This window comes from Amblyomma americanum, chromosome 5 (genome assembly GCF_052857255.1).
Source record: "Amblyomma americanum isolate KBUSLIRL-KWMA chromosome 5, ASM5285725v1, whole genome shotgun sequence".
NCBI classification, from domain to species: Eukaryota; Metazoa; Arthropoda; class Arachnida; order Ixodida; family Ixodidae; genus Amblyomma; species Amblyomma americanum.
In genome coordinates, this window is record NC_135501.1 from 198,143,371 (window position 1) to 198,166,920 (window position 23,550).

General features: G+C 44.2%; 3 protein-coding genes across 4 annotated transcripts; 1 reads left to right on the forward strand and 2 right to left on the reverse strand.

Moving 5' to 3' along the window:
• Positions 1 to 219: 219 nt before the first annotated feature.
• On the reverse strand, positions 220 to 18,376 carry Cog2 (conserved oligomeric Golgi complex subunit 2). The gene is made up of 16 exons (XM_077666349.1): positions 18,213 to 18,376; positions 17,899 to 18,060; positions 17,755 to 17,820; positions 17,555 to 17,635; positions 16,557 to 16,639; positions 14,633 to 14,735; positions 13,450 to 13,629; positions 12,414 to 12,529; positions 10,614 to 10,880; positions 9,150 to 9,211; positions 8,018 to 8,331; positions 6,207 to 6,282; positions 5,187 to 5,332; positions 3,513 to 3,649; positions 950 to 1,118; positions 220 to 587 (listed from the first exon to the last, which is right to left on the reverse strand). The coding sequence occupies exons 1-16, from the start codon at positions 18,288 to 18,290 to the stop codon at positions 495 to 497; spliced, it is 2,133 nt and encodes a 710-aa protein (XP_077522475.1). The 5' UTR covers positions 18,291 to 18,376; the 3' UTR covers positions 220 to 494.
• Positions 18,377 to 18,562: 186 nt separating this feature from the next.
• On the forward strand, positions 18,563 to 21,625 carry IFT43 (intraflagellar transport 43). 2 transcript variants are annotated; one of them, XM_077666358.1, is made up of 9 exons: positions 18,563 to 18,628; positions 18,714 to 18,797; positions 18,887 to 18,969; positions 19,146 to 19,190; positions 20,092 to 20,150; positions 20,221 to 20,293; positions 20,832 to 20,907; positions 21,052 to 21,111; positions 21,442 to 21,625. In XM_077666358.1, the coding sequence occupies exons 1-9, from the start codon at positions 18,584 to 18,586 to the stop codon at positions 21,550 to 21,552; spliced, it is 636 nt and encodes a 211-aa protein (XP_077522484.1). In that variant the 5' UTR covers positions 18,563 to 18,583; the 3' UTR covers positions 21,553 to 21,625. The 2 variants fall into 2 exon arrangements, with proteins under 2 accessions (XP_077522484.1, XP_077522485.1); XM_077666359.1 differs by lacking the exon at positions 19,146 to 19,190.
• Positions 21,547 to 23,403, reverse strand: LOC144133346 (small integral membrane protein 12-A). The gene is made up of 2 exons (XM_077666360.1): positions 23,221 to 23,403; positions 21,547 to 23,106 (listed from the first exon to the last, which is right to left on the reverse strand). The coding sequence occupies exon 2, from the start codon at positions 23,064 to 23,066 to the stop codon at positions 22,776 to 22,778; it is 291 nt and encodes a 96-aa protein (XP_077522486.1). The 5' UTR covers positions 23,067 to 23,106; positions 23,221 to 23,403; the 3' UTR covers positions 21,547 to 22,775.
• Positions 23,404 to 23,550: the final 147 nt, after the last annotated feature.

The window sequence follows — 23,550 nt, forward strand, 5'->3', positions numbered from 1 at the left end:
GAATGTTGGTGTGCACTTGTAAGCAAAACTGCCATACCTCGCAAGATGTAGCTGGCACAGCCAATTAATGACGACTGTTTGAAGGAATTGCATTATAGCCCCGAACACCACGAAAAACGAATAAATGAAGAGGAAGTGCGATGTGTTCCAAAACAAGCAGTCTGGAAGTTACACCTTTGTAAAAATACCTGAATAATAGTACACCTTGCGTCAGTCAAGCCATTTTTTCTAACTTTCACTTTATTTTCACATGCGTGGGCCAACAGTACCCATTATATAACCGGATGCAGCGTCATGCAAAAAAAACCTGCTCAGCAGTGATACAAGCCGCAGTATTCTACAGAAATGTACAGCGCCACCAGTATTTACACAAGCCTTTTCGGGGAAAGGCACCCTAGGTTGATACTTTTGCATGCCAGTGATCATAGTCCCATTAATTCGTTGCTGGATTGGTGCAGTCACTGGCAAAAGTGCCAACAGTTGCATCATAGCCATCACAAGGCTGGAGAACTTCTGGCTGCTTCCACTATTTCCATGAGGGCTCCGTAGCTTGGAAGTTTTGATTTCGGTGTTCCAAGTTCTTCCACCTGTTGAGAGAGAGATAAAAATATCTTGTTGCTACTCCAAAACAGAGGTCTATGCTGTACGAGTTGGTCTTTCATACTGGTGACCAAAATGTTAAAATGGATGCAAAGTAAAATGGACAGCATTTATTATCTGAATGTAGCTGCTAGACAGTTATCTTACAGAACTGTGTGTTCCTTTTGCATTCTGCAAACTGTACAGGTACCAATCAGCCCAGCGAGTGGCACTTGCTCCCACTCAAAAAAAGTTCAAGACAGGAATGAAACCATGTCAGGCTGCGGATGTGATCTAGCTGATGACGACGACTACGACTGCGATTACAGATTAATCCTTGCAAAAGCATGGTGCAGATGAGACTGTTCACCTTGATGCCAAAGTGCTCCACATCGATGTAGAGCTGGAGCCGGATTTTGTCATCATCCGAGGCGGCCCCTTCTGGCAGTGGTGTTCGGTCCCGAGCTCGCTTCAGCCTCTTCAAGCTGTCTTCCATTTTCTTCACTGATACAAGCACATCCTTTGTCACAGTCATGTACCTGGTATTAAAAAAAATTGCAATAAGCAGCAGAAATTTTCATGGTCAAGACAAGAGGGCATTTTAGTGACAGCAGCATTAGGCTTTCTGCCTTGTGAACTGAGGCAAGTAATCTACGTTCCAACAGAAACTATGCAGAACCAGCTGTGCTTATGCTTAATGTACATGTGCATCAAGTTATGGATCATATAAAACAACTAAAAGAAACTCTTACTACCACTTCATAGAGTAGATTTTTTTCCTTTTCCAAATGGATGTACACAAGCACATAAATTTCATGCTGCAATGCCACGAAGCAATGATTTTCCATGTTGTACTTTGGTGCCACAAACGGTCAGCCATGTAAATAGAAGCACATTCATATCAAGCACTAAAATAGACCTCGTATAACAAAAGTTGGGCCAACTACAGTCAAACCTCGATATAACGAACCCGGATATTATGAAGTATTGGCCACATCAACCTCTTCGCAAATATTTTTGAAAAACGCATGGAATTTCTACTTTATATATCGAGCCAAACTGCACCCGTTCGGATGGCAGGCGGCAGGCTTTCCCCGCACTACTCAAGTGACTGGTGGTGATGCGGCAAGCGTTCGCGCCACGGTTTGCACTTTCATCTTGCACTCGCGGTGTGTAGGGCTGCAGTCCAGCAGTCAGCACGCGTTCATGCCTCTGGCATCAGTCGACAGCACCATGGAAGCAGCAGCGGAGGTGGTTGTAAGCTTGCAGCAACAATCCTGCGCTCATGTCAGCTGTCGCGGAGGTGGTGAAAAAGGCGATAGCTTTCACTCTGACGTACCGCGGGGAAGCCATCATAACCGGCGCTTAACCTGCGATTGCGGTGCTGTGCGGGGAAGCCAACCTAACTGGGGCTCGGTTTTTTGCGGCCTTCGGAATAGCCGCGAGCGCCTTCAAACGCCGCCAAAAACTGGGAAAACCTCTCTCCCTTTCTCTAGTAAGAATCGCTAGAATTGCTGTCCCTTCAATGACTGAATTGCGCAGCTGTTGCGCACGTTTCTGACAAAATTTGTACTGTAAATTTCGGCTATAGCGAACTATTTTACAATTATTTTTTTCTTCACTATAACGGGGTTTCACTGTATTGATATATGTAACAATAGAGTAATTACTCATTAGCAGCCACCCAAGTGCAGCCATAGTGCTACAAAGGAAAGCTATGCAGCTTTAGCTTTCACAGGAACTTTGTAGGTAAAGAAAAATTACAGACAGGCTCTTACCCAAACCTACACGTACTAAACAAAATGCACCTTACAGTATACATGGACAAATGTCCCTGCTGCGACGACAAACCCACACTATATCACATCACATAGGCCTGTCAAAACATAGACGTGGTCCCCAAAACACAAAACCCGAGTGCGGAGCAATGGGAAACTGCTGTCCAGCGGCCGCTATGAAGACCAACAAGGTCTGGTACAGCGAGCTCAACGGGCGGCAGTGGCCAGCGGAGCCATGGACTGAGGGCAACCGACCATTGCTTAAAAGTGGACGAGCTCGACAGAGAAGACTCCTGGGGATACAGGCAAGGAGAGAACATCTCTGAAGATGCCCGAAAACCGCAGAGTGCAATAAAGTTTTCTCCTCCTCCTCCTCTTGGCCCAAGGACCAAACCCAGGACCACTGCCCATCTGGGACAGTTGCTAACCAGTTTAGCTAACCAGGACGGCTAATGGATAGTAGGGCGAGAGCAAGTTGATCAGCAACTTGAAGAGGGAACTGGGTTAGTTCAATGTTTAGAGGAATCCCTGAAGGTGGTGTATATTCGTAATAAGGGAGTAATTTCTCATTAGAATCCACCCAAGCAAAGCGATACAGCTACAGAAAAACTGCAAAGATTCTGTAAAAGTTCTATAGCCTTCCTTTGTAGCTGTATGTCTCCTCTTCGGTGGATGCTAATTACTCCCTTACCGCCAATATACTCCATCACGGGGATTTACTTTATTCTCTTTTACCAATATACTCCACCATGGGGGATTCTCCTAAACATTGAACTATACTATAAACCTTTTCACGGCACTCAAGAAAACAGGTTTTCTGGGCTATAAGGAGAACTTGAGGGAGCTTAATCCTCAGCTCTTTCCTGTACTGCAAGCACAGCCCAGTGCCCAATATAGCAGTGCCCATCGACCTCTTAATTGAAAAGGTCTATACATAAAGTCTCCCTCAGCAGCCACCATCAAAGTGCATCGCATCTCTCAGGTTGGCAATAAGTTCTCCATCATTCAAGGAACAGAAGTTATGTAATGACTTCACTTAGCTAACACAAGTATATTTCACTCTCCACACTGAGTTTACTGCAGGTTGCACATGCGTAGCATCTCCACACAAGACTATCTTCTTCTGGGGCAAGTGGCGCTAATAGCCATACTCACTGTTTTGTGACCTCTTCAAGGACTGATGTGGTCCATTCGGGGTCCCAATTCAGGCTGGAATTCTGCATGGCGAGATCTTTCAAGCTTGCCAATGGCATAAGGATCTGCTGGACATAGCCAGATGGCTTTGATGGCATCTGCAAGGTAACGATTGAAAGAAGGAGACAAAATTTTACGAGCCTGTGAGAGGAAATAGAAAATTTAGGGGCGATCAACTGGACTGCTGCGGGGGAAATGCGGTGGCATTCTTCTTTCAGTCGCCAATCTATTTCAGTTCTGAACCCATTCCAATTCTGATTCTGTTCCGATTTGGAGTTCACTATCTTTCGCTCCCTAATTTCCATTCAACTATGATCCTATTCCAATTTTGATTAAGCAACTATGCCAAATGTTTAACAGTGATACACCGTGGCGAGTCTTCATACCACTACCGGCACTGCGGCACAGGAGTTAAGCGATGTGCCACAGCACAGGCAGGTGGCTGTTTCAAACACAGCCGCTGGTGTGGCTCGTGAGGCCCAGGCTGCTTTTCCCAAGCATTGTGAAAAGGAATACCTCCCGCAAGCCTCATTTTTGCACAGATGTCAGGTCTTTAGGAGGCTGTATATTTAGTATGTAGACCTGCTGTTGGCCAAGTCATTTTCTTAGTAATTTTCAATTTTGTTGAGTTATTCTTTGTGCGGCGTCTCCCTCCAAGTGGAGAGGGGGACAGTCAGTTGACAAGCGGCAAATTCCGTATACACCACCTTGCAGGTGGAGGCTTTACACAGACTCCGACACTGCCGGCCCCACCGGACAGTTTTCAAGTTCGTGGCGTTCCTAGTGCTATTGCATTATAAACTGCACTGCTCCGTAGCACTGTTAGACTGCACAGCCATAACTATGATGTGTTGCACTGTTTCCATTTTGGAAGCACTTTAAGGCAAAGCAGGGTATGTTAATCTAACAAAATGCACAGACAGACTGAGCTCAATATATAAGTAGGCTCTTAATAAACATAACTATGCCAAACAAGAAACGGCAATCTATTTTATTTCCAAGACAACACTTGTGCATGTAAACTTGTACGTTAGAAATCACCTACAAGTGGCATCTATTCATACTGTCTGTAAAGAAGTCATGTTTCTATCCCTAGGTGGTGTTCAGATTACAGTGGTGGCAAAGTGGGCATTTGCTCAGGACCTCACAGTAAATGTGCAGCATACTCTGAGCTCGTATGTTGTAACAGCAGCGGAGCTGTGAATATGTTTACTGCCTACTAGTTCGTGGGTTCAGATTCCAAGAAAGAAGTACATATTCAGCAGCTCGAGCACTGATACTCAAGAGGAGGCACCTAGCAGTGAGCTAAGCACCTGATTATCCCTTGAGGCGTGAGCACAGTGAAAATATAGGGTCCAAGGGTACACTAGAGAGAGAGAGAGAGCATTTATTAGCACACGAGGGTTGATGGGGATCCCCGAGACACAGCTCGGTCCCAGCCATGTCCTCCCCCTCAGCCATCGACCGGGGATCTCCTGGATCTCAGCAGAGGCCACGGCAAGCTCTGAGCTCTTAACTTTCCTCAAAACTACTGGAAAGTTAGCTATAAATTACAATGAACAGAAATCCTTCATTTTCATGTGCCACATCTTCCTGAATGCGACTGCAATGGAAATAATAAAATCTACAACTGACCTCTCGGTTGGTCCTGCGGTAGAGTCGTGGAATGTCAGATACCATCTTAAGCTGCACACAGCAGGCTCTAGCAACGTCAGACACCAGGCGGGCAGATATGCTGGGCCCCAGACTAGTGAGAAGCTGCGAGCACTCGTCCAGCCCTTCTGTTGGAATTGTAAAGAGATAAAAAAACATGGCATGTGCCGACCTCTAAAATCTATCAGGTGAAATACAAGGAATGGGAAGCCCGTGTTCACCAACTAGGCATGAAAGGTGTTGCTGTGTACTCGCGCACAGGTAGGAACAGCTAATTTTGGCGAAAATTGTGATTGTGCCCACTGATCCTATTACCAGTAGTTGTTTCCTTGAATTGGGGAATTGGAAATTGAAATCTAAGTAAGCCTCTGAATTAGCGAGTTTGGCAATTAGCGTGAGTTAGTGCAGCAAGTAACAATGACATAAGAAAACAATTCACCAGTGCTTAACCTTGCAGGGTAAGGCGCAGAACTCCGAGGGATCTGAGCTAAGAGGAGCCTGCTCACCGATCACCAATCTATTCAACAATGACCGGTCGAGGAACGATTTAACAGCAGCAATTCGCGGCTGAACATTGTCTACAACGTCCTCATGTCTAAAGCGCCACCATTCGTGGTTAAGCAGACCTGCAGCACCATCTCATGCTGAGCAGATTAAACCGGGCCGGGGAAACTTGTGCCATGGTGCTAAAATGTCCTAGAAACAACTCTCGCTGCAAAAGAAGGGAACTTGGATATCAGATTTTATTAGTTGGGGACCCGAGTCAAGAAAGATTATGTGAGCTCATTCATGCAGACGCAAGGATGCATACGCATTTAGGCCCCTTCAGTTCGAGGAATCACGTCACCCAAAATTGGTGTGGAAGCTGCAAATACAATTGCTATATTTCAAGCAGACATAGAAAGAACTTTCTCTTGACAGCACTCTAAAATTTAGATCTTATAACACAACTGATAAAGGGTCCCAGACACCCTGAGGATATAAAGCGGAGTCACATCTTACCTTGTAACAGCTGGAAGTCTGTGAAGCCTGTTCGTTGCAATCTTGGCTGCACTGTGTCTGTGAGGAGGGATCCCAGCTGCAAACAAAAATGAAAAGGTGGTCTCTAAACAAATGAGCGAAACCTCACTATTTCAAGACTGCAAAAACAAACAGAAAATCAAATATAGTTGATCCCGGATACATCAAACTCGGATGGGATAGCGAAATAGTTTGATATATCGATATATGAAACATGGTAGCAGATAGGCTTATCTGTAACTCTGATTCGTGAATACAGTGCACCCTAGCTATCAGCGCACTTCCTTCAGCGATGGGTTGCCAGCCAGCATACTGGCAGCACGCCACTCACTGGGTGTTACTAGGCCTAGCTAACTTCGCATTGAACCCGCGTCGGATGGTGCTTTGGGAGAAGCCACTGCCGATCATAGGATGTCCAATTCTGTTACTGGTACACTATAAATGCAATGATATCTCAATTAAAATTAGGATACCATTGATTTCTGCGTCACCTTTGGTCAACTAGGCTGGCTTCACCGCACGACAACCAATGCATCGAATGATGGCTTCCCCGTACGACAGCAGTGTCTCGCTGAAATTGAGCAACCTATACCTCTAGCACACCCCATGTTGACCTCGTCATCCGGTTTTAGAGCACTAGCGCTGCCAGCAGGTGCCCAAGGCCGCGCAGCCAACATGGCTCCATGTGTGAAAAGTGATTGCAGGGGTGCCATTAGAAGCACCGTATAAAGGGGCACGGCGCGCAGTTCAATATATTGAATGATCCCCTGAATGGAATTGGAAAACGTTTACTGTTAGCACTGAACCCTAGTGGGCACTATACTAGGTGACTTCGAGCCCATGGCTCTCGGCGACCTTGTGAGCCCACTCAGTGGCCCGGACTTGCGTCAACGGGTCTGAGCTGGCCAGTATAGCCTAGCTCCCACCGCTCTACAGGAAAACTGGTAGTAGGTCCGCTGGTGGCGGTGCCTTTTTGCAGCTCCATAGAATGTGATCGTATCCGGCTATCTCGCCGCATTCTTTGTAAGTCGGATTGTATTGCAATGGGAATCTGATGAACGCAAACAACACTGCCATACTTTTGCATAGGATTTTTAAGGGGACATTCTAACAGTTAGATATAAACAATAATTTGATGTATCCAAGCTCGATTTCTCTGGTGTCGACTGTAGGCGAAAACTAAACTTGAGAAGCAAACCTACCAAAGCTCAAGCAAACTCTGCAGCAACAGTAAACATATGTTAGTCCCCAGATCCATCAAGCACACACTAAAATGTTTCAAGAGTGGCAATGTAATACCAGTGGTATGCAGGGTCTTAAGAAACCTGGAACTTGACATAACAGATGGTGAAAGAAGCTCTCACTGTGTCACAAAACATTATGTAACAAAAATAAAGAATAAAACAAATAAAATAAGGTTCCCGTTGAAAGAAAAAGGAAAGGAGGGCATAGGAAGGGTAGCGGTTGAGGCAGGCATGGATTCAGGTGTTCAGGAAACCCATAAAGCACTCTAAAGGTTTTGTTAAAACAATTCTGAGAACCCTTGTGCATAGTCGAATGTGTTGTCTTGTGTTAACTACTGTGCGTATGTATGTGTGTGTGTGTAATGTAATCTCCTCGTATAATTAGATCCTTTATAGTTGCAAATAAATAGGCTTCGTTTCTTCGTTCTATGTCAGCCACTGAGACTCTGCTCCTTCAATATTGCATATTGCAAAGCACGTCATGCCCGCACCTACTCTGAGCATCAAGGCAGGCAGACAGCCACTCTGACAAAACCGATCCCAACTCACCATGGAAGCAGCCTTCTGCGTATCGCAGTGAAGCATCACAAGAAGGACAGCCCCCTGCGGGTTGGAGAGGTCGAGCGATGCATCACAGGACGTGCTGTCTTCACTGTCTCCGGCTTCGGGTCCCGATGCCGGTTCCTCTCGGGCGCCCGTTGTCCGAGCCACGTACTGCTGCAGCCAGCCCCTGTGCCGAGCCAGCAGCTGTAGGGTCAGCTTCCAAAATCGGTGTGACAGTGGCGGTAGAAAGACGTCCTCATCCCAACAGTGCCGCAGTGCGCTCCACAGCATCTCGTGACAGAGCAGAAAGAACTCGTCACCTGCACGTTGCGTGTGGGGATTTGGGGGGTAGAAATCGGGCTATATTTTTCCAGCTAGAACTTGGGTACAAATCGGATTATTCAACACGAGGTACAATAATTCGGGTTTTATCAGGTCATAATTTTAAGCTGAAGGCAGTTTAAAATAAGCAGTCGTTTTCGCGCCAGACATAAAAATGGCTACTTCTTGCACATTATTTTGCAAATAATATATTAAACTGGCACGTTGCACTGCAAAACTTTTACCGGTACAGATACTATATAAGCAGTAACTACTGTTCCTTATATGAACAGTAATTACTGCTTATGTCTTCACATGAAATGAGTTACTACATTTCTTGAGGGCATCGCCACAATCGCGGACCAACAGAACTAATAGACTAATACAGCTATGAATTGCTTATTACCTTTTCTGTTAGGATCTTGGCTACAGGTATGCACTACTGTTAGGCATGGCATCACATAAAAATGCTACAGAATTTAAGTTTAAGCAGTCAAGTTCAACTGAGCTGTGCCGAACGGGTTTCTAACCAAGAAACATTTACAATGGTTCTCTTGATGCAGTCTTAAAATTTAATTTCATGAAATACCTCCGCTTGGAACTTAGATAGGTTATCCACAGATATAGACACCAGAGACACAACTCCTGGAAAATGCCCTTCTGCACTAGCTCATCAAAATTTCATCAAACTCATCAAAAAAAGGACATTTCAACAGCGTCCCACATGTAGGAAAATGGGCAACCGCACAGACTAAAGGTCAGCATATATTGATGCTTTTACATTAGTGCTTTGATGGGGATGACCTGCTTTTCTTACCTTTGCTACGCTGCGATGGCTGGATTAGGGCAGTTTCCAGCTGAGCAGCTATCTCCTGGAACCTAATACAAAAACGTTCAACAGAAAAGGAGCATGCTACTTGAAAACACTTCATCATTAAAACTCAACCTCAAAATAAACTTAACACTGCTCATCAACACAGAGCATCAAGACACTTGAAATCATCTCATAATGATGCTGCGCATTGCGAATGTTTGTGATTGACGCTGTGTTGATGATTGATATCAATTCCACATCAAAGGTTGTGAATATCAATCATACATAAAATTTACGTATTGGGCCTATTCATGCGGCAAAAAAACATTGATACATGGCAGTAGGATTTGGGTACTAGTTGCTTTTTTTTTTTTACAGCAAGCATTTTGTACAAGTGCTCAGAAACATTAGTATAACATGAAAGTGCTTTGGAATGCTAGCTCTGTTTATATAACCATCCACTAAGCGTTATGATTCCGAATTTCACACCATAGTCTACATTCAATAACTCAAACTCGAAGAGGACTAAAAACTTGCTAAAATTATGCAGAGTTCAAATTAGGGAGAGACTCTGCAAAAGCATCAGCTTCAAAAAAAAAAGACATTCAAATTAAAGAGATTCCACTGCAGAATTAGCTCTTCAAGAACCCTTTCTGAACAATGTTAATTCTATGGGAGCACAAAATGGCCTTCATTAGCAATATGCCCCAGAAGCTCTCTCAATGTCCATAAGCCAACAGGTTAGTCGATACTGAGACTGTAATTACACACAAATAAGCAAACTGCTTCACACAAACAAAATAAGAACAAGTCAGTTACGAAAAAACAAAAATCACCACTTGACCATTGCATTGAGTGCCTGTGGTCATGCAGCGCACAATTATATGCAAAAATCTAGCAGCAGGAACCACTCATTCATTCAAGCCCAGATTTTTGTGCAGAAAAGTGGCCTTATCTTAAATATTAGGCAAGTCAAAGCAACTACCGGTTCAACAACAAGGTTCATGATTCCAATGCAAGCAGTAGCACAACACTACTACCTATATACCAGTGCTTCACTGTAATGCGCCCTTGGATGCCTTAGCTGCATTTATAATTGTAGTATTTGAGCATGCTTTTACAAGGAATGTATTTTTAGAAACTAGAACTACATCTAAGTTGAAAGGCATGCCGTAGCAAGGCTTTGGATTATTTTTATCATACCTGAAGTAATTTTGACCACACCTGAGGTTCCCTAACAGGTATCAAAAGCACAATGTATGAGCGTTTTATATTTGCAATTTACGCCTGACAAAATATGACCACCATGGCTGTAAACTAAAACTGTGGGGCCATATCGAGCCACAAAATGCCACAGTTGCAGAGTGGTTATGGCAAGTTCTTGGCTGTCCCTTATGCGGCCAAGCAAACTGCTTTCAAAGCTTGAAAAAAATATAGAAACATGCTTCGAAGTGTCAGTGCGTGTACCTGATCTGAAAGTAGATGGCGAGGTTCCATTTAGACAGGAAACGCACGTAGCATGGCTGAGCCCGCAGGCTCTCCACCTGAGAGACATTGTGACAGAGGCGCTCGAGCCGCTCGAGAAACGCGAGGCTGGCCGCGAAGCGCTGCTGGAAGGAGTCGGGATCACCTGCACCAAACACCCAGGGCAGCCGGTCCTCCAGCATCTGCACCAGCTGGGGCAAGATCGCCCTCTCTAGGAACGCATACCCACTGGCGTTCGAATCTGCGACACTGCTCAAAGCAAAGAGAAAAAAAAAGGAAAGAGACACATTAGCTTTCTTCTGGGGGGCGGGGGGGGGTGGGGGTGGGGGGGCAAAGGCGATTCCGTTATGCTCCGTATTATATGTTAAGAAGGAGCCATCATCGTGGCACAAGTGTATCCTGCACCACTGCACGATTTACTATCATCAACATCATCACGATTTACTATCATCAACGTCTTCTACATACAGTATGTCGTTGATACGTTTTCAGAAATAATGCAAAAAAAAGAACGAAACATATTATACAGGAAAACGTATTATCAAATCTGCCAGAGTTTGAAAAATCTACACCTGTTGCATGAGGTGCAAAGGCATTTATCAATAATTTATCTCAATAAAATTGTCGATTAGCATTTCTTGCTGCGTGGTCTGAAAATTCTGGAATTTCTAGTGCTCGCAGAAATCAGTCTACATTTGCAATGTACTCAGCCCAGAAGATACTTCACAAGACATTCGGTCCATTTACAGCATTACAGTGGGGGAGTGGCCATGACTGCTTTGTAGCAGGTCTTATAACAGAAAAAATTTCATTTTGGAGCAGGTTCCATCTGTTTTGTAGCAGACATATGAATGTCAAAGTAAAAGCTTAAAAGATGAAACACACCTCTTACAGGTATCAGCAAATAAAAAAAATACATCTAAGCAGGCAACAGCAGATGAAAATAAAACAACCTATGATCGACAGGTCCCTGGAGGACTATAACAACACTAGATGAGGCTATGCGCTTACCGCAAAGATTTCATTCTTGCAGCTACCCTAGCCAGCTCATTAAGACAAAATAGATTTTCTAATCAACCTCCTTGGTCAAAAAATATGAAGTGAGAGCCCACGTTGTGCTGCTGAACTTCACACCAGCAGTATTTAAGAACACTTGTGCGTGAAAATTTGGGCCCATAGTTTAAAGTGAACATTCGGGAAGCAGCAATATTTTGTGTACTGAACTGGTTCCAGGCATGCACCAAAATAAAAAAATATTTTAAAATTTGTTTGTCTCATTTTAAGTCCTACTGTGTGTGTCTCGCTGTTCGTTGTTCACTTCATGATGCCTGAAATTGACAGCATCTACTGCAGTACAGTTGCCACTGAGGCGATTAAACATTTAGAACATTTAGAGACAGTTAACACATTGCTTCCAGGGACCATATTCTTAGCACCTTCAGGTTTCCCAACTGATGCAACTATGCCAGCATAAGGAAGCCAATTGGTACACATTCTTGATGAAACTATCAGCTTCGCCAAAGATTTGGCATTTCACGAGGCACTGTGACAAAGCAGTCAGGAAAAAAAGATCATAGTATCAATAGGTTGACATTAGATAACTTACGACGATAACACAGTTCATTCACATTAAGCAAAGAGCAAAAAAAAGAAAAGCAAAATAGCCAGAACAGAACACGCAGGTAGTAACATGTTGCCTCTCTTTGCTATTAGGCAGAGAAAAAAGCAAAGCAGCGAGGCAGGCAAATGAAAACAAGCAAAGCAGTGGAGAAGATCACAAACCTGGCAGCCCCCAGCGTGAGGTCAAGAAGTGTTTGGCACCGGGTACTGACAAACATCATGACCTGGTTGTAGACGCCATCCAGTCCAACCTCCTGAACCACTCTCTCGGTCACCATCTAAACAAGAATCCATCATTGGTTAGGAGCTATCACAGCCAACTGAGGAAGCACTATGATGCACAGGACAATCCCATTAAAATTCCGTTTTAGTTCGGACATGCAAGATCAGTTTGAATTATCCCAAGTCTTAATTAAGGAGCACATTTGAAATAAGCCCTAAATCGAGCTTTTATTTTTCAACTACCTCGTACTGACCTCCTGTATTCATTTTCGAAGCTTGCACTAAGCATACTGTACTGTACCAGGCTGGAATCGAACCGGAGCGCATCCTGTTAACAAAACATGACCTTCTTGTTTTTTAATATTCAGCTTTGGCGAGTAGCTAGTCTGACTAATCGTTTTATGTAAAGGGCCCATTCTTCACTCAGCAACTCACTGATGCCAGGTTACATGCAATAGAAATGACATATAGGCATGTCCACATTTGAATCTGGTTGGGTAGCACAGATGAATGTGTAGTACAGATCCTGGTAGGCATTGCTTTTGTCTGGGAAGAGCAATAGTAGGCGTTCCTTTCAAAGCGATTCGTCATCGCCATCAAAGATATGTGTGGTTAAACAAAATTTCAAGCAAAGCAGCGCCAGCTATTACAGCCGGCTTAGCGAGTTCGCTAATCAAAGTCAACCGCTGCACCAGCTTCATTCCCAAATACACGTGTTTCAAATGAAAGAGGGGCTGGGGACCTCGAAAACTTTGTAATATTGAGGAATTCACTACATGTAGGTTCGTTACATCGAGGCTTAACTGTACTATTTCAGATAGCTTGATAATTATCGCATCAGTTTCAGAAGGTGCTGCAACTTCAACAATCTGATTTCAAGGCGGCATCTTTGACCGACACAAATAAAGATATGATAATTCTAAATGTTTCCATACTGTGAGCTCTCCATTTTAGCCCATAAGTGGTTCCTACCTACCTCATCCAAAGCGGGTGTCACAATGCGCCTGCGAAAGAGCTCTTCAACTGCCTCCACTCGGTCGAGCGTTGCACAGATCCTGAGCACGGAGCTCAGCTCGGACTGGCTGTCCACTTTGAGGCCGTGCAGGAAGCTGTCCTCCAGGTGCCTCTGAAGCAGCTCTGTCACAGCATTCACCCTCTGCGCCAAGACAGTGCAGTAATTGACAGGCACATCTACTCACTTAGAAAAGCTTTCAAAATGAAGGAAGGTGTGTATATTTGATGAGACAGTGGCAATGCATTTGGTTTTTCTAACTCTGCTTATTGACACAAACGCAAGGCTTCATCATTTTCTGTCCTCCATGCAGGGGAGCCACAAACACACATACAATGGAAATGGCTAGATCGTTCACAAGAACCACAATCATACACGGCTGATTCTACAATGTTCCAGACTGGCCTCAGTAAAGTAGGAGTTCTACCTCAAAAGTCCCAAGTCCTGCTTAAAGAGAGCGTACGCAAAGCCACGGTTATTCTGACCCGTATGATCACCATGTGCTGCTGTCACTACGATTGCCATTGACTTGCTTATTTTCTTTTGAAGGCACATGTGTACCCAATAAAGTTTGTCCAGGTTCCATACTAGCCAGCCCATTTCACCTGAAACGATGGTTTTCTGTCATGTGATCGACTACCCAAAAGCCAGTGCTGGGAACATACTCAATTAAAACAAGTAATCAGCCAGTAGGAATCACCTGATGCAGTGTGCTTCTAAATTTAGGGACTACATCAAAGATCCATGCAATTAAGTAGTGGTGGTTTTCCTTTTTTATGCCCTTCCATAATATTCTTATACCACATCGCAGCTACAGTGGCTCAAGAGAAATGAAAGAAGGTTTCATGCATTCTCCATTAGCTTCTACAAACAAGAGGTCAAAGCCTCCAGGCTATAACCACTGATTTCCTGCATGCATATTTTTTGTGAGAAGAGTGAGTTCAATAAGGCAACTGGCACAATAAGTGGCGTCTTCTGTTACAGTATTGTGGCAACACTGAGAGGCAGTGAGAGGCAGAAGAGACATGATGCGCACCAAAACAGGTAGGCACACTTTTCTATGTCCCTCTTCGCTCTGCAACTTTCATGACATGTACTTAAATCTCTGTTTAAACTTCCAGGTCAAGAGATTCTGCAAAGAACTTACCTCGGCCAGTGCTCCAGCCAGCTTAACCTGCTTGCATTTGCTGAGGTAGAAAAGTACCTGGTTCACCTCGATGGCCACCTGCTCCACTTGTTCATTCGTCCACCTGTACGCAGAAGCAATGAATCCTTCCGAGTTACTGTGCTCGAACGAAGCTTTGTGTATTACAAAACTCTTCACAGTTACACTTATGGTAAGCTGGACATGTGTTGTCATGACTCGTTTTTATAGAAAATGCCTCCCACATTAATTCAGTCTATCGCTAAGATGCTGATGCCACTCTGAGAGGATTCTTTTTTTCGGACTCAATTTTCTCAATTCAAATATTGTTTGTCTGCCGATATATTCCTTATACCTGCAACGCTGCTTTGTTATCCTCGCTTATCTCGACAATAACAAGGTCTCTTATCCTGCTGGTTGTTTTGATCCTTTTATGCTTTCCCATTCACCCCTTATGTAACACCCAACTACGCCTTTATGATATTTCAATTAAATAAATAAATAAACAAACTATGATTGCATAGACATGAATAATTAGGGAACCCAGCTTTTGTCATCTTATGCTCGTTTTGCTGCTGCTCCTTTAACACACTGACAAAACAACTACAGCAGAATGTTGATTATGCAAATCTCACGGGGGCTGTGAAAAACATTCACATCATCCAAAATTTGTATCATTCAAAACGAACAAAATCCGTATGCAGATCTAAAAGAAGTGCATTCACGAAGACCTGTTTTCAGCTGACAGGATTTATTTAGGGCCGCACCACCATTCACTGCTCACGCTGCATACCATACAATAGAAATCGGCGATGTGTTTGAGGGTGTGGTCGCGGTTCATGCGTTCGTATCATTCCCTGTAGCGTGGGAGTGTGTTTGGAACACCCGAAATTATTTATAATGCACACAATGCACTCCGGCGAGCGAATTTTACCAATTCACATCATCCCGAAACTAGTATCAACCGTGATAGTATCATCAAGATTCTATTGTATATTTAAATAAGCAATGATCTCCAACAGTCTTAATGCTTCAAGCTTGAGCAACAAGGTAGACATGAAAAATGCAATGCCATGAATATGCGCTGACCAAAAGGGTGCCTTGGCAGTCTTCATACATGTAAAACTCTATTCCCGGCTGAAATGCCAAAGGATCTGTTCGAACGGCTGGCCCTTTCCTGATACAATCAAGAAATTGCAGTGTGACACACCGTACTCCCTCTCCACCCACCACACCCTACCCTTTTTTCCTCTCTCCACTTTGCCACCTGCCAACCAAGACTTCAGAGAGAGATGGGCAGATTTTTCCAACATGATGAGCACTAAAAATGGAAACCTCGTCGAAGCTTTTATATAAGAGTAATGGATACCTCACACTGCCTCTGTCTGCATCCTTTCAGTGCCCTTTTGTATTGCAGTCCCTGAAGAGACTGACAGATTGAATAAACAAAAAAATAAATAATAACCCCCAAGCAACGCTGCCAACATCACCTGCTCATCACAGTTTGTTGAAAATGTAAAAAAATTTCCCTTTACTGTGACTATTTTTTCTTATTCTTGCCACCCCTTATGTAGCACCCCTTCTTTAGAATTTCAAGGTAATAAAATGAAATGAAATACGCACCAGGAAGACCTAAATACGCATGGTACAGCTGTGCTGTATTCTTTATGCTGGCTTTGGTGCTGTGTAAAAGATATTTTCTCTTTTTCACTCCCTGCCCAGACTGCCCAAACTTCACAGCCGACATAGATCACATTCTAGACGAGTTTTTGGTAGTGATATGCAACGCTGAAAATGGGCAATATCTTCAGCACTGAACAGTGAACGCCATGAGTCCTAGAGGGAGCTCCTCGTATGGCTACTGGTACACAACGGCTGGACGTAGCCAGCTGAAATGGACAAACTGCACTTGACATTTATGTCTCACCTATCCATGCGATCGGGAGATGGAAGCAGCCGCTCTATCTTGTCCACACTCTTGGAAACAGCTATCGCCTGCTGCAGCAAGGCCTGCACGGAAAGAACCACGGAGGGAATACATTAACACAATACAAGAATAAGGCAGATGAGGCAGGCATTAGGATACTTGTACGAAAGAAGCCAACGGCCTCTGAAATCAAGAGAAGCATGGGCAAGTGTTATTACTTTTCATGGTGGTGATGAACAGAAAAGGAAATTAGTTCAGTAGTCCACCGTGGTGGCTTTGGTTAGGCTGCCGATCCCGAGGTCGCGAGTTCGATTCCTGCCGCGGCAGCCGTATTCCAATGGAGGCGCAATACAAAAATGCACGTGTGCTGTGCCATGTCAACGCACGTTGAAGGACCCTAGGCGGTCTGAATTAAATCAGAGCCCTCCACTACAGCGTTTCTCATTGCTCCTTAGTGTTGCTTTGGAATGTTAAACTCCAAAATAAACAACTCACAATTTATTTCAGTAGTTACTTTAAACACAAGAGAAAACAACTCCATGCCAGCGGCCCGTGCCAAACCCACAACCTCCACATAATGTGTACAGTGCTCTACCAACTAAGCTACAGTGGCGGCTGTCCCGCCTTCTACTATGTAAGGTATTTACGCTATATGTGGCCCGAGTTTCAGACTACCTACCAGCCCCATTATCCAGCTAAAGGTTGGTTTCAACTATAATTTGGTCTCAAAGGCTGTTAGCTTCTTTCGCACACTTGCACTAAAGAACACTGACTGTCTCAAATTTTCAACCACCCCAAGTCAACGCCACAGAAACCGGCCGAAAATTCCAGAAACGGCTCCGAATGATTGCTGAAAAGTTAAATGTGAATTTACATGCTTCATCAGGGCGAAACGTGTGGGCATGGCTGGGCGCAGGTCAGTCTGTTTACACATGCGGATGTTGGGTGGGCTACCTCAGGTGCAGCAGGCAGAGAAATAACAGGGCAAAGCCGTTTACCTTTTTTTCTTGAATAGCGCGTCTAGCGGCCAGCTCATTCTTTGCTTGGGTCAGTGACGCTTCGAACGTGGCGTTGGCACCCTGAAAACACGATTTCTCTAATTAGGCAAACGTCTCATGTAGTTAGTCTCTGCAGAATAGGTGCTCATTTCGCAATCGTCAGTCACACACGAACTGTGAAAAAAATTAAGTGTGCATACGTTGACTTCTTGCTTGAGCTCTTCTAGTGGTTTAGAGATGTTCTTTATGAATTTGTCCAGCCCAACCTGAAAGCAGGAACACAATGCAGCAATTTACCACGGTTCGCGCTTCAGATATGAGGTCAAGGTGTCGCCGGTGCTTACCAAATTTGCTGACAGGTTAACGAAATCGGCGTAATCTTTGTTGATGAGCTTAATCATAGACGATCGGAGAAACTTCAGATGAACGACGAGGTCATCCCGTAGCTTTTCTAAACTAGCGCGCTTCCTGTGCTCGCTGACGAACGTATCCACAGAGAAGTTCTCCTGTAAAAACGCGACAAAGAAACGGGCGGTAAATTTCGTGAGCGGCAGAGTTCAAAAGCTGTCGTAAAGAGGACGAAACCGACTAGACAGCTTGCACCGGCCCACCCCGAAATATCTTGGCGAGAGAGAAGCAGCATTCAGTGAGAACTCACACGCATGAAAACATCTTTGTGGAAGCACAGGTTAACCGCCGGCTCGTTTAGGAGCTTGTCAGCGAGGGCGTCGTCCATGATCGCCCCCCGGAAATGGAAAAAGCTTCAGCTACCTCGAAACTGCTCGGTCCAGAGCGCAAGCTGCCATCTTGCCACCTCAAATGAAGTGCACGGTTTCAGCCTGTCCACCATATCGCTTTTCCAGTCTATTACGCGTCAAAAACTCAGACCTCAAACACTGTTCAGATAATAAACTTTTTTATTTTTATCGTAATTCTTAAGCGTTAATTTAGTGTGATATTAGAACTACGTACATTATATATATTTTTTAAGCATTGGTCGCCTAGCAACGAATCTGTTTACGCCACGCCATGGATGCAGACGAGCTTGATGATTTGGAGTCTCCGGTGAAAAAAGTGCGTTTTAGCATGACTTTATTGGAGTATGCTGAAAGAGATGAACTAATTTCACTCGAATCTTAACTGCTATTTTTTTTTTCAGACCATTACCAGTCGTGCGCGCCGATTGAACATATTCGGTAGCAACTCTACCGACATACCTACCAATGCCTTCACTTCGAATGGGGTGCGTCGAAATGTTTCAGCGTCGTTGTTTGAGCGGTACTTTCCATAGGTCTTGCTTTTCATTGCCATACAGACTGCTTCATTTTGCAGGGTAGTGACAGTTCCAAAGCTCCTCCTAAGCCAAGAAGAAACAGCGGATGGGCTGAAGATAATTCGTCGTCTGGTTTGTTTCGGTTCGTTTTTTTTTTCTTTGAGAAGATAAATTCAATACACCACTTTCCTTCCTATTGAACCCACATCCCTAAACTCCAATGACAAGTGGTACGCACGGGGCACTCTACCAAATACCCGTGGCACCAAACCGCACAACTCAGTGGCCAATATTTCTCCCATTTCTGCCGACTCACAGCTTCAGGCGGTCGTCTTCTGCACGTCCCCAGAGCACCGTCCCGATGTGAGTCATTTGTGTGTTGCCTTCATGCATGGTTCCCTCTTGGCATGAGCAGGTCGAGAAATATATATATATATATACATATATCCATATCAACGGTGACCCTGTACTGCTTGTCGAGCAATCTTGCCAGTAACAACGAAAAGTCGATGCCAAGTCGCACAGATCGATTGTACGGCGTGGGCGTGTATGTAGAAACCTGTCACAATCGAATGTCAGGGCATATAACAATATTGCTTGCGAAAAAAACAAACAAAAAAGCCAATAATTTCAGTATACTACAAGCACCACCACAATGAGAAGGTGAACGTTTTCTGTCTGGCCTAAATGTCCAGAGCTCCATAAGTGGTATGTCCCCTAGATAGCATTGCATAAACAGTGGAGGAAGATCGCGGGTGATATTCAGAATCTTCTCACATAACAGGGCTATTGATTGGCCAATGTGGTTCTAAGAGGATTCTGGTGTGGGCTAGTTGGTTCATACTTTCTGTGAAACAGATTAACACAGCGCAACGGAACGAGGACAAGAATAAGCACGAAACAGCGCCCGTCCTGTGTTTCATGCTTCTTCTCGTTCCGTTGCGTTGTGTTAGTCTGTCCCAATATGGTTATCCTGCACTTTTCTTATTGGCTGCTGTTACGACTGTCAGCACTTCTGCAACAGCCAATGCTGTGGCTCTGTTCTGTAATATGCATTGAACTGAATCTGGCCATTGCAGTTCCCAACATGCATGCACCATCACAGCACGTGATACTTCGGTTTTGTCACTTGTGTGTGAAGCACATGGTGTGAAGCATATCAATGGAGATCACAAGTGATCTAGCAAAAGTAAAATGTTTCAGACAAATGCGTTAAAAATGTATATGTGCCAGACATGGTTTCAAGTTTTTCGCCATTCCTTAGAGAGGTCCCGAAGATGACAAGGAATGAGACTGTCCTGGAAAGGGATGACTCCGACTCAGGTCAGCCGCGAGTGCAGCATTTCTTTTGCTTATAGGTTCACCTACTGAAAAAAACTGCAAAAATTTTCAGAGATGCCAACCATACCGGATCTAGGGGATGTTGAACGTGAGGACCTTACCACTCAGGTGGCCCAAGCCCCCAGGTAAAAATAAAAAATAAATTTTGCAGCACACAAACATTGGCCCTGCACCAACAAGAGACATGCATGAAACTAACTAAAGGAGCCCTTGATCATATACATCTATCAGACACAGCAGCTTACTTGAAGCAGGGAACTGAAATTTCTTAGCATAATTCTGTTCAGACCTTTTCTTTTTTAACTGAAAATTGGTTTAAGCAGTCTGCACATTCACAGAACCACAAGAAAGAACCATAATGAGCAGTTACTAACATTTTAAAAAGCAGCACAGAAAAATTTTAGTTCAAACAAGATGCATACTAAGCATACAGTGACTGAAGCACAAGGCACCCTGCTTTTGCTCAAACCATCTGACCCACTTAAATAATTTAGTAGGCTTGCTGAACGGTTACATGTGAATGGTTCGAAATAAGTGGTTTTCAGTAATCACTCTATCATTTCTTTCTCGCGCCGTCATATCTTTGTGCAGAACTTTGTAGCGATTGTTTCACCAACTAAACCAAAAACATGTCCTTCTTAAGTAATCTTTTGATGTTTGCAGCGTTTCTATGAACCAGGCTGTCACCTTTCAGCAACTGGACAATGAACTGCTCAAGCAGGCAGCCTTCACTACACTTGTGAGTACTGCAGCACACTTAAAATAAAGAAGCAACAAAGAGGCACTACAGCTGCTTTCACTCTGGATTGTGAGCCACTGGTTTCATGAAACCCTCTTTCTCTGGTATGCGAGGTAATTTTTCTCATCCCTTCGTTGTCCACAGGATGGATGTGATCTTAGATTACTCACAAAGTACCTGACTCCAGAGGAATACCTCAAAGAGGTAAAAGCCATATGTCTTTAGTTGCATGCTTCTTTCTCGATTATTCAATGCAGCGCTAACTGCACGAGGTGATCCTGTTCATGATTCATTTGTCCACGATCATACACAAGACTTTTCTTTACAAGATAACGCAGGCAGTTCATAGAAGCCCCAATGACACCTAACTGGCATCACGACAATGATTGCAAGAAATAGAGCCTGAGTACTGGGCCTCACGGCCGGATATAAACTTCGCATCCACGCTTTTCTTAACCACTTATTCACCGACAGCAATCCGGTCACGATGCTGGTTAGGTGCACTATCTATGACATGACTTCTTTCATCTGCAGCCAGATGTTGTATGGACGTGGGATACCGTCTTCACCGAAGTGGCCAACGAGATAAACAAGACCGGTGACAATGGCCCTGAAGCCGATGACAAGCAAAACATACTGTTGTGATTCCCATTCATTTTATTCCTAGATGCTAACAAATAAACAGTCCCACAAAATAAAATAAGGATCATGACCTATATTAGAATGTTGCCTCCACTTCCACTGCACAGCTCAAAATGGTTCACGTCCACTATGTTCTTCCTGTAGCAACCTGCTGGCAACAGTAAGTGCTTTAAGACATTGAAAGGCCAATGTGATGTGGCAGAGGCTGCCAACACACCTGCACAATACAAATAAGCATGGTTGTGGAGGCAGCCTTTCATTGGGCGAGTAAAAAATGGATAGACAGATGTGCAAGGGTATGCTCCATGGCCCTACCATCATTACATTTGTTTCTAATAATTGCAAAGCCAACAGACTATCAACATTTCCTTGCACTACGGTTTCTCGAAGTTCGCGCACACGGTGGTCATTTATCTAGCAGTGTAAATATGTCGCATTTGCCATTTCTGCATCATAGTTTGGAAAGAAACGACTTTGAAGGTGTGCTGAATAGAAAATTTGAAGCTGAAGTTATCCATGTGATTCAATTTCTATGTAAGTTAATACATAATTTGAATAGTATGCAAGTGGCCGAATCAAGACATCAGTTAACAAAGCATACAGAGCACGACGTACGTCTTCAACCTTTGACAAGAGGTAGCAACGTCAGAGAAATGCTTGCTCTGACAGCTCTTGTACTGTACATGACGCTGGTGCCAATGTGATGCATTAAAGGTTTGTGGGCCAACGTGATCACCATTTGCACTCTTTGAGACATCCGGTAACATCATATTGGTGCTGTTCTTAAATACCTAAACACTAAGCATACGAAATGAAAGCAAAATAATTTTACCCTAACCGACAAAGTTGTTTCATGACATGCCAAAAAGCCACTCATTATAGCAAAGATGATGCACCCCTAAAATTTAACCCAGTACTTTTTCAACTCCAGCAAACTAACTTGTACACATCACATAGGTTCCATGAAGGCCCAAGACAGCGACGCAATCTTTGGATCCTGTGCACCATGTGCCGTAACTTCCAACCGTACCTACTGCTCCCCGTCTGGCCATTATATCAGAAAATTGCTTAGACTTTTCTTCTTCTTCGATCGACACAAATAACTAGTCACAGTTCTGCGACGTCACTGCTTATCCTGCTAAAACCATAGAGGGGACAGACAACCCCCCTCCTCCTCCTCCCCCCCTTTCCATGCACAACATACTCAAACAGCAGGTCTCGCGAGATCACGTGTCTAGGGTCTTTAGCGACGGCGAGACATTCCTTTCGAGCACGGTTTTCGGCACAAAAGTCTTGTCCTTGAGCGGATCCACTAGCGTGACGTCCTTCTGCGAGTCCAGCTCGTGCAGCAGCCGCTCTTTGCGTTCTTCGTCGATGCTCTGCTTCTTGTTGGGCGTACGCCGGTCCGAGATGATGCCCTCCAAGTTGTACCCGATGACGCCGACGATCACAGCCACCGGGAAGGTGATGTAGGGCGCGTAGACTCGAAGGGCAGCGTACAGGGCCGGTAGAACCATGATCGCCTGCGGGTCGGCGGTGGCGATGCAGGACACAAGGCTGCAAATTCAAGGTAGGCAATACAGTATGATGTCTCCGTCCCTGCACGGCTACACTATCGTCAAGCCGTAACCTAAGGCAACTACGAGTAATGAAAAAAGAAAGCGTACGCACAATATGTCCACGCAGAGAGGTACGGCCGCGTATAACGCACGATTTAACTCTCGAACATGCGCTGCTAAAATCTGACGCGATTATCTCAGGACCGCAGGAACCTTTGGCAAAATAACCGGGTTATTTACGATGCAGCAGACCGCCCTACATGCTCATGTCCATGCTCGTCCGCCATCCGCCGCTTTTTTTAAGATAATGATGAGGATAGTCCGTGATACATAAATCTCGCATAATAGTCCAATAAAAAGTTTTCATATGAGTTAAGATTTAGAAACCAATAAATGTACTATTTTATTTAAAAATACATTTCAAAAGTGTTTTAATTTAAAG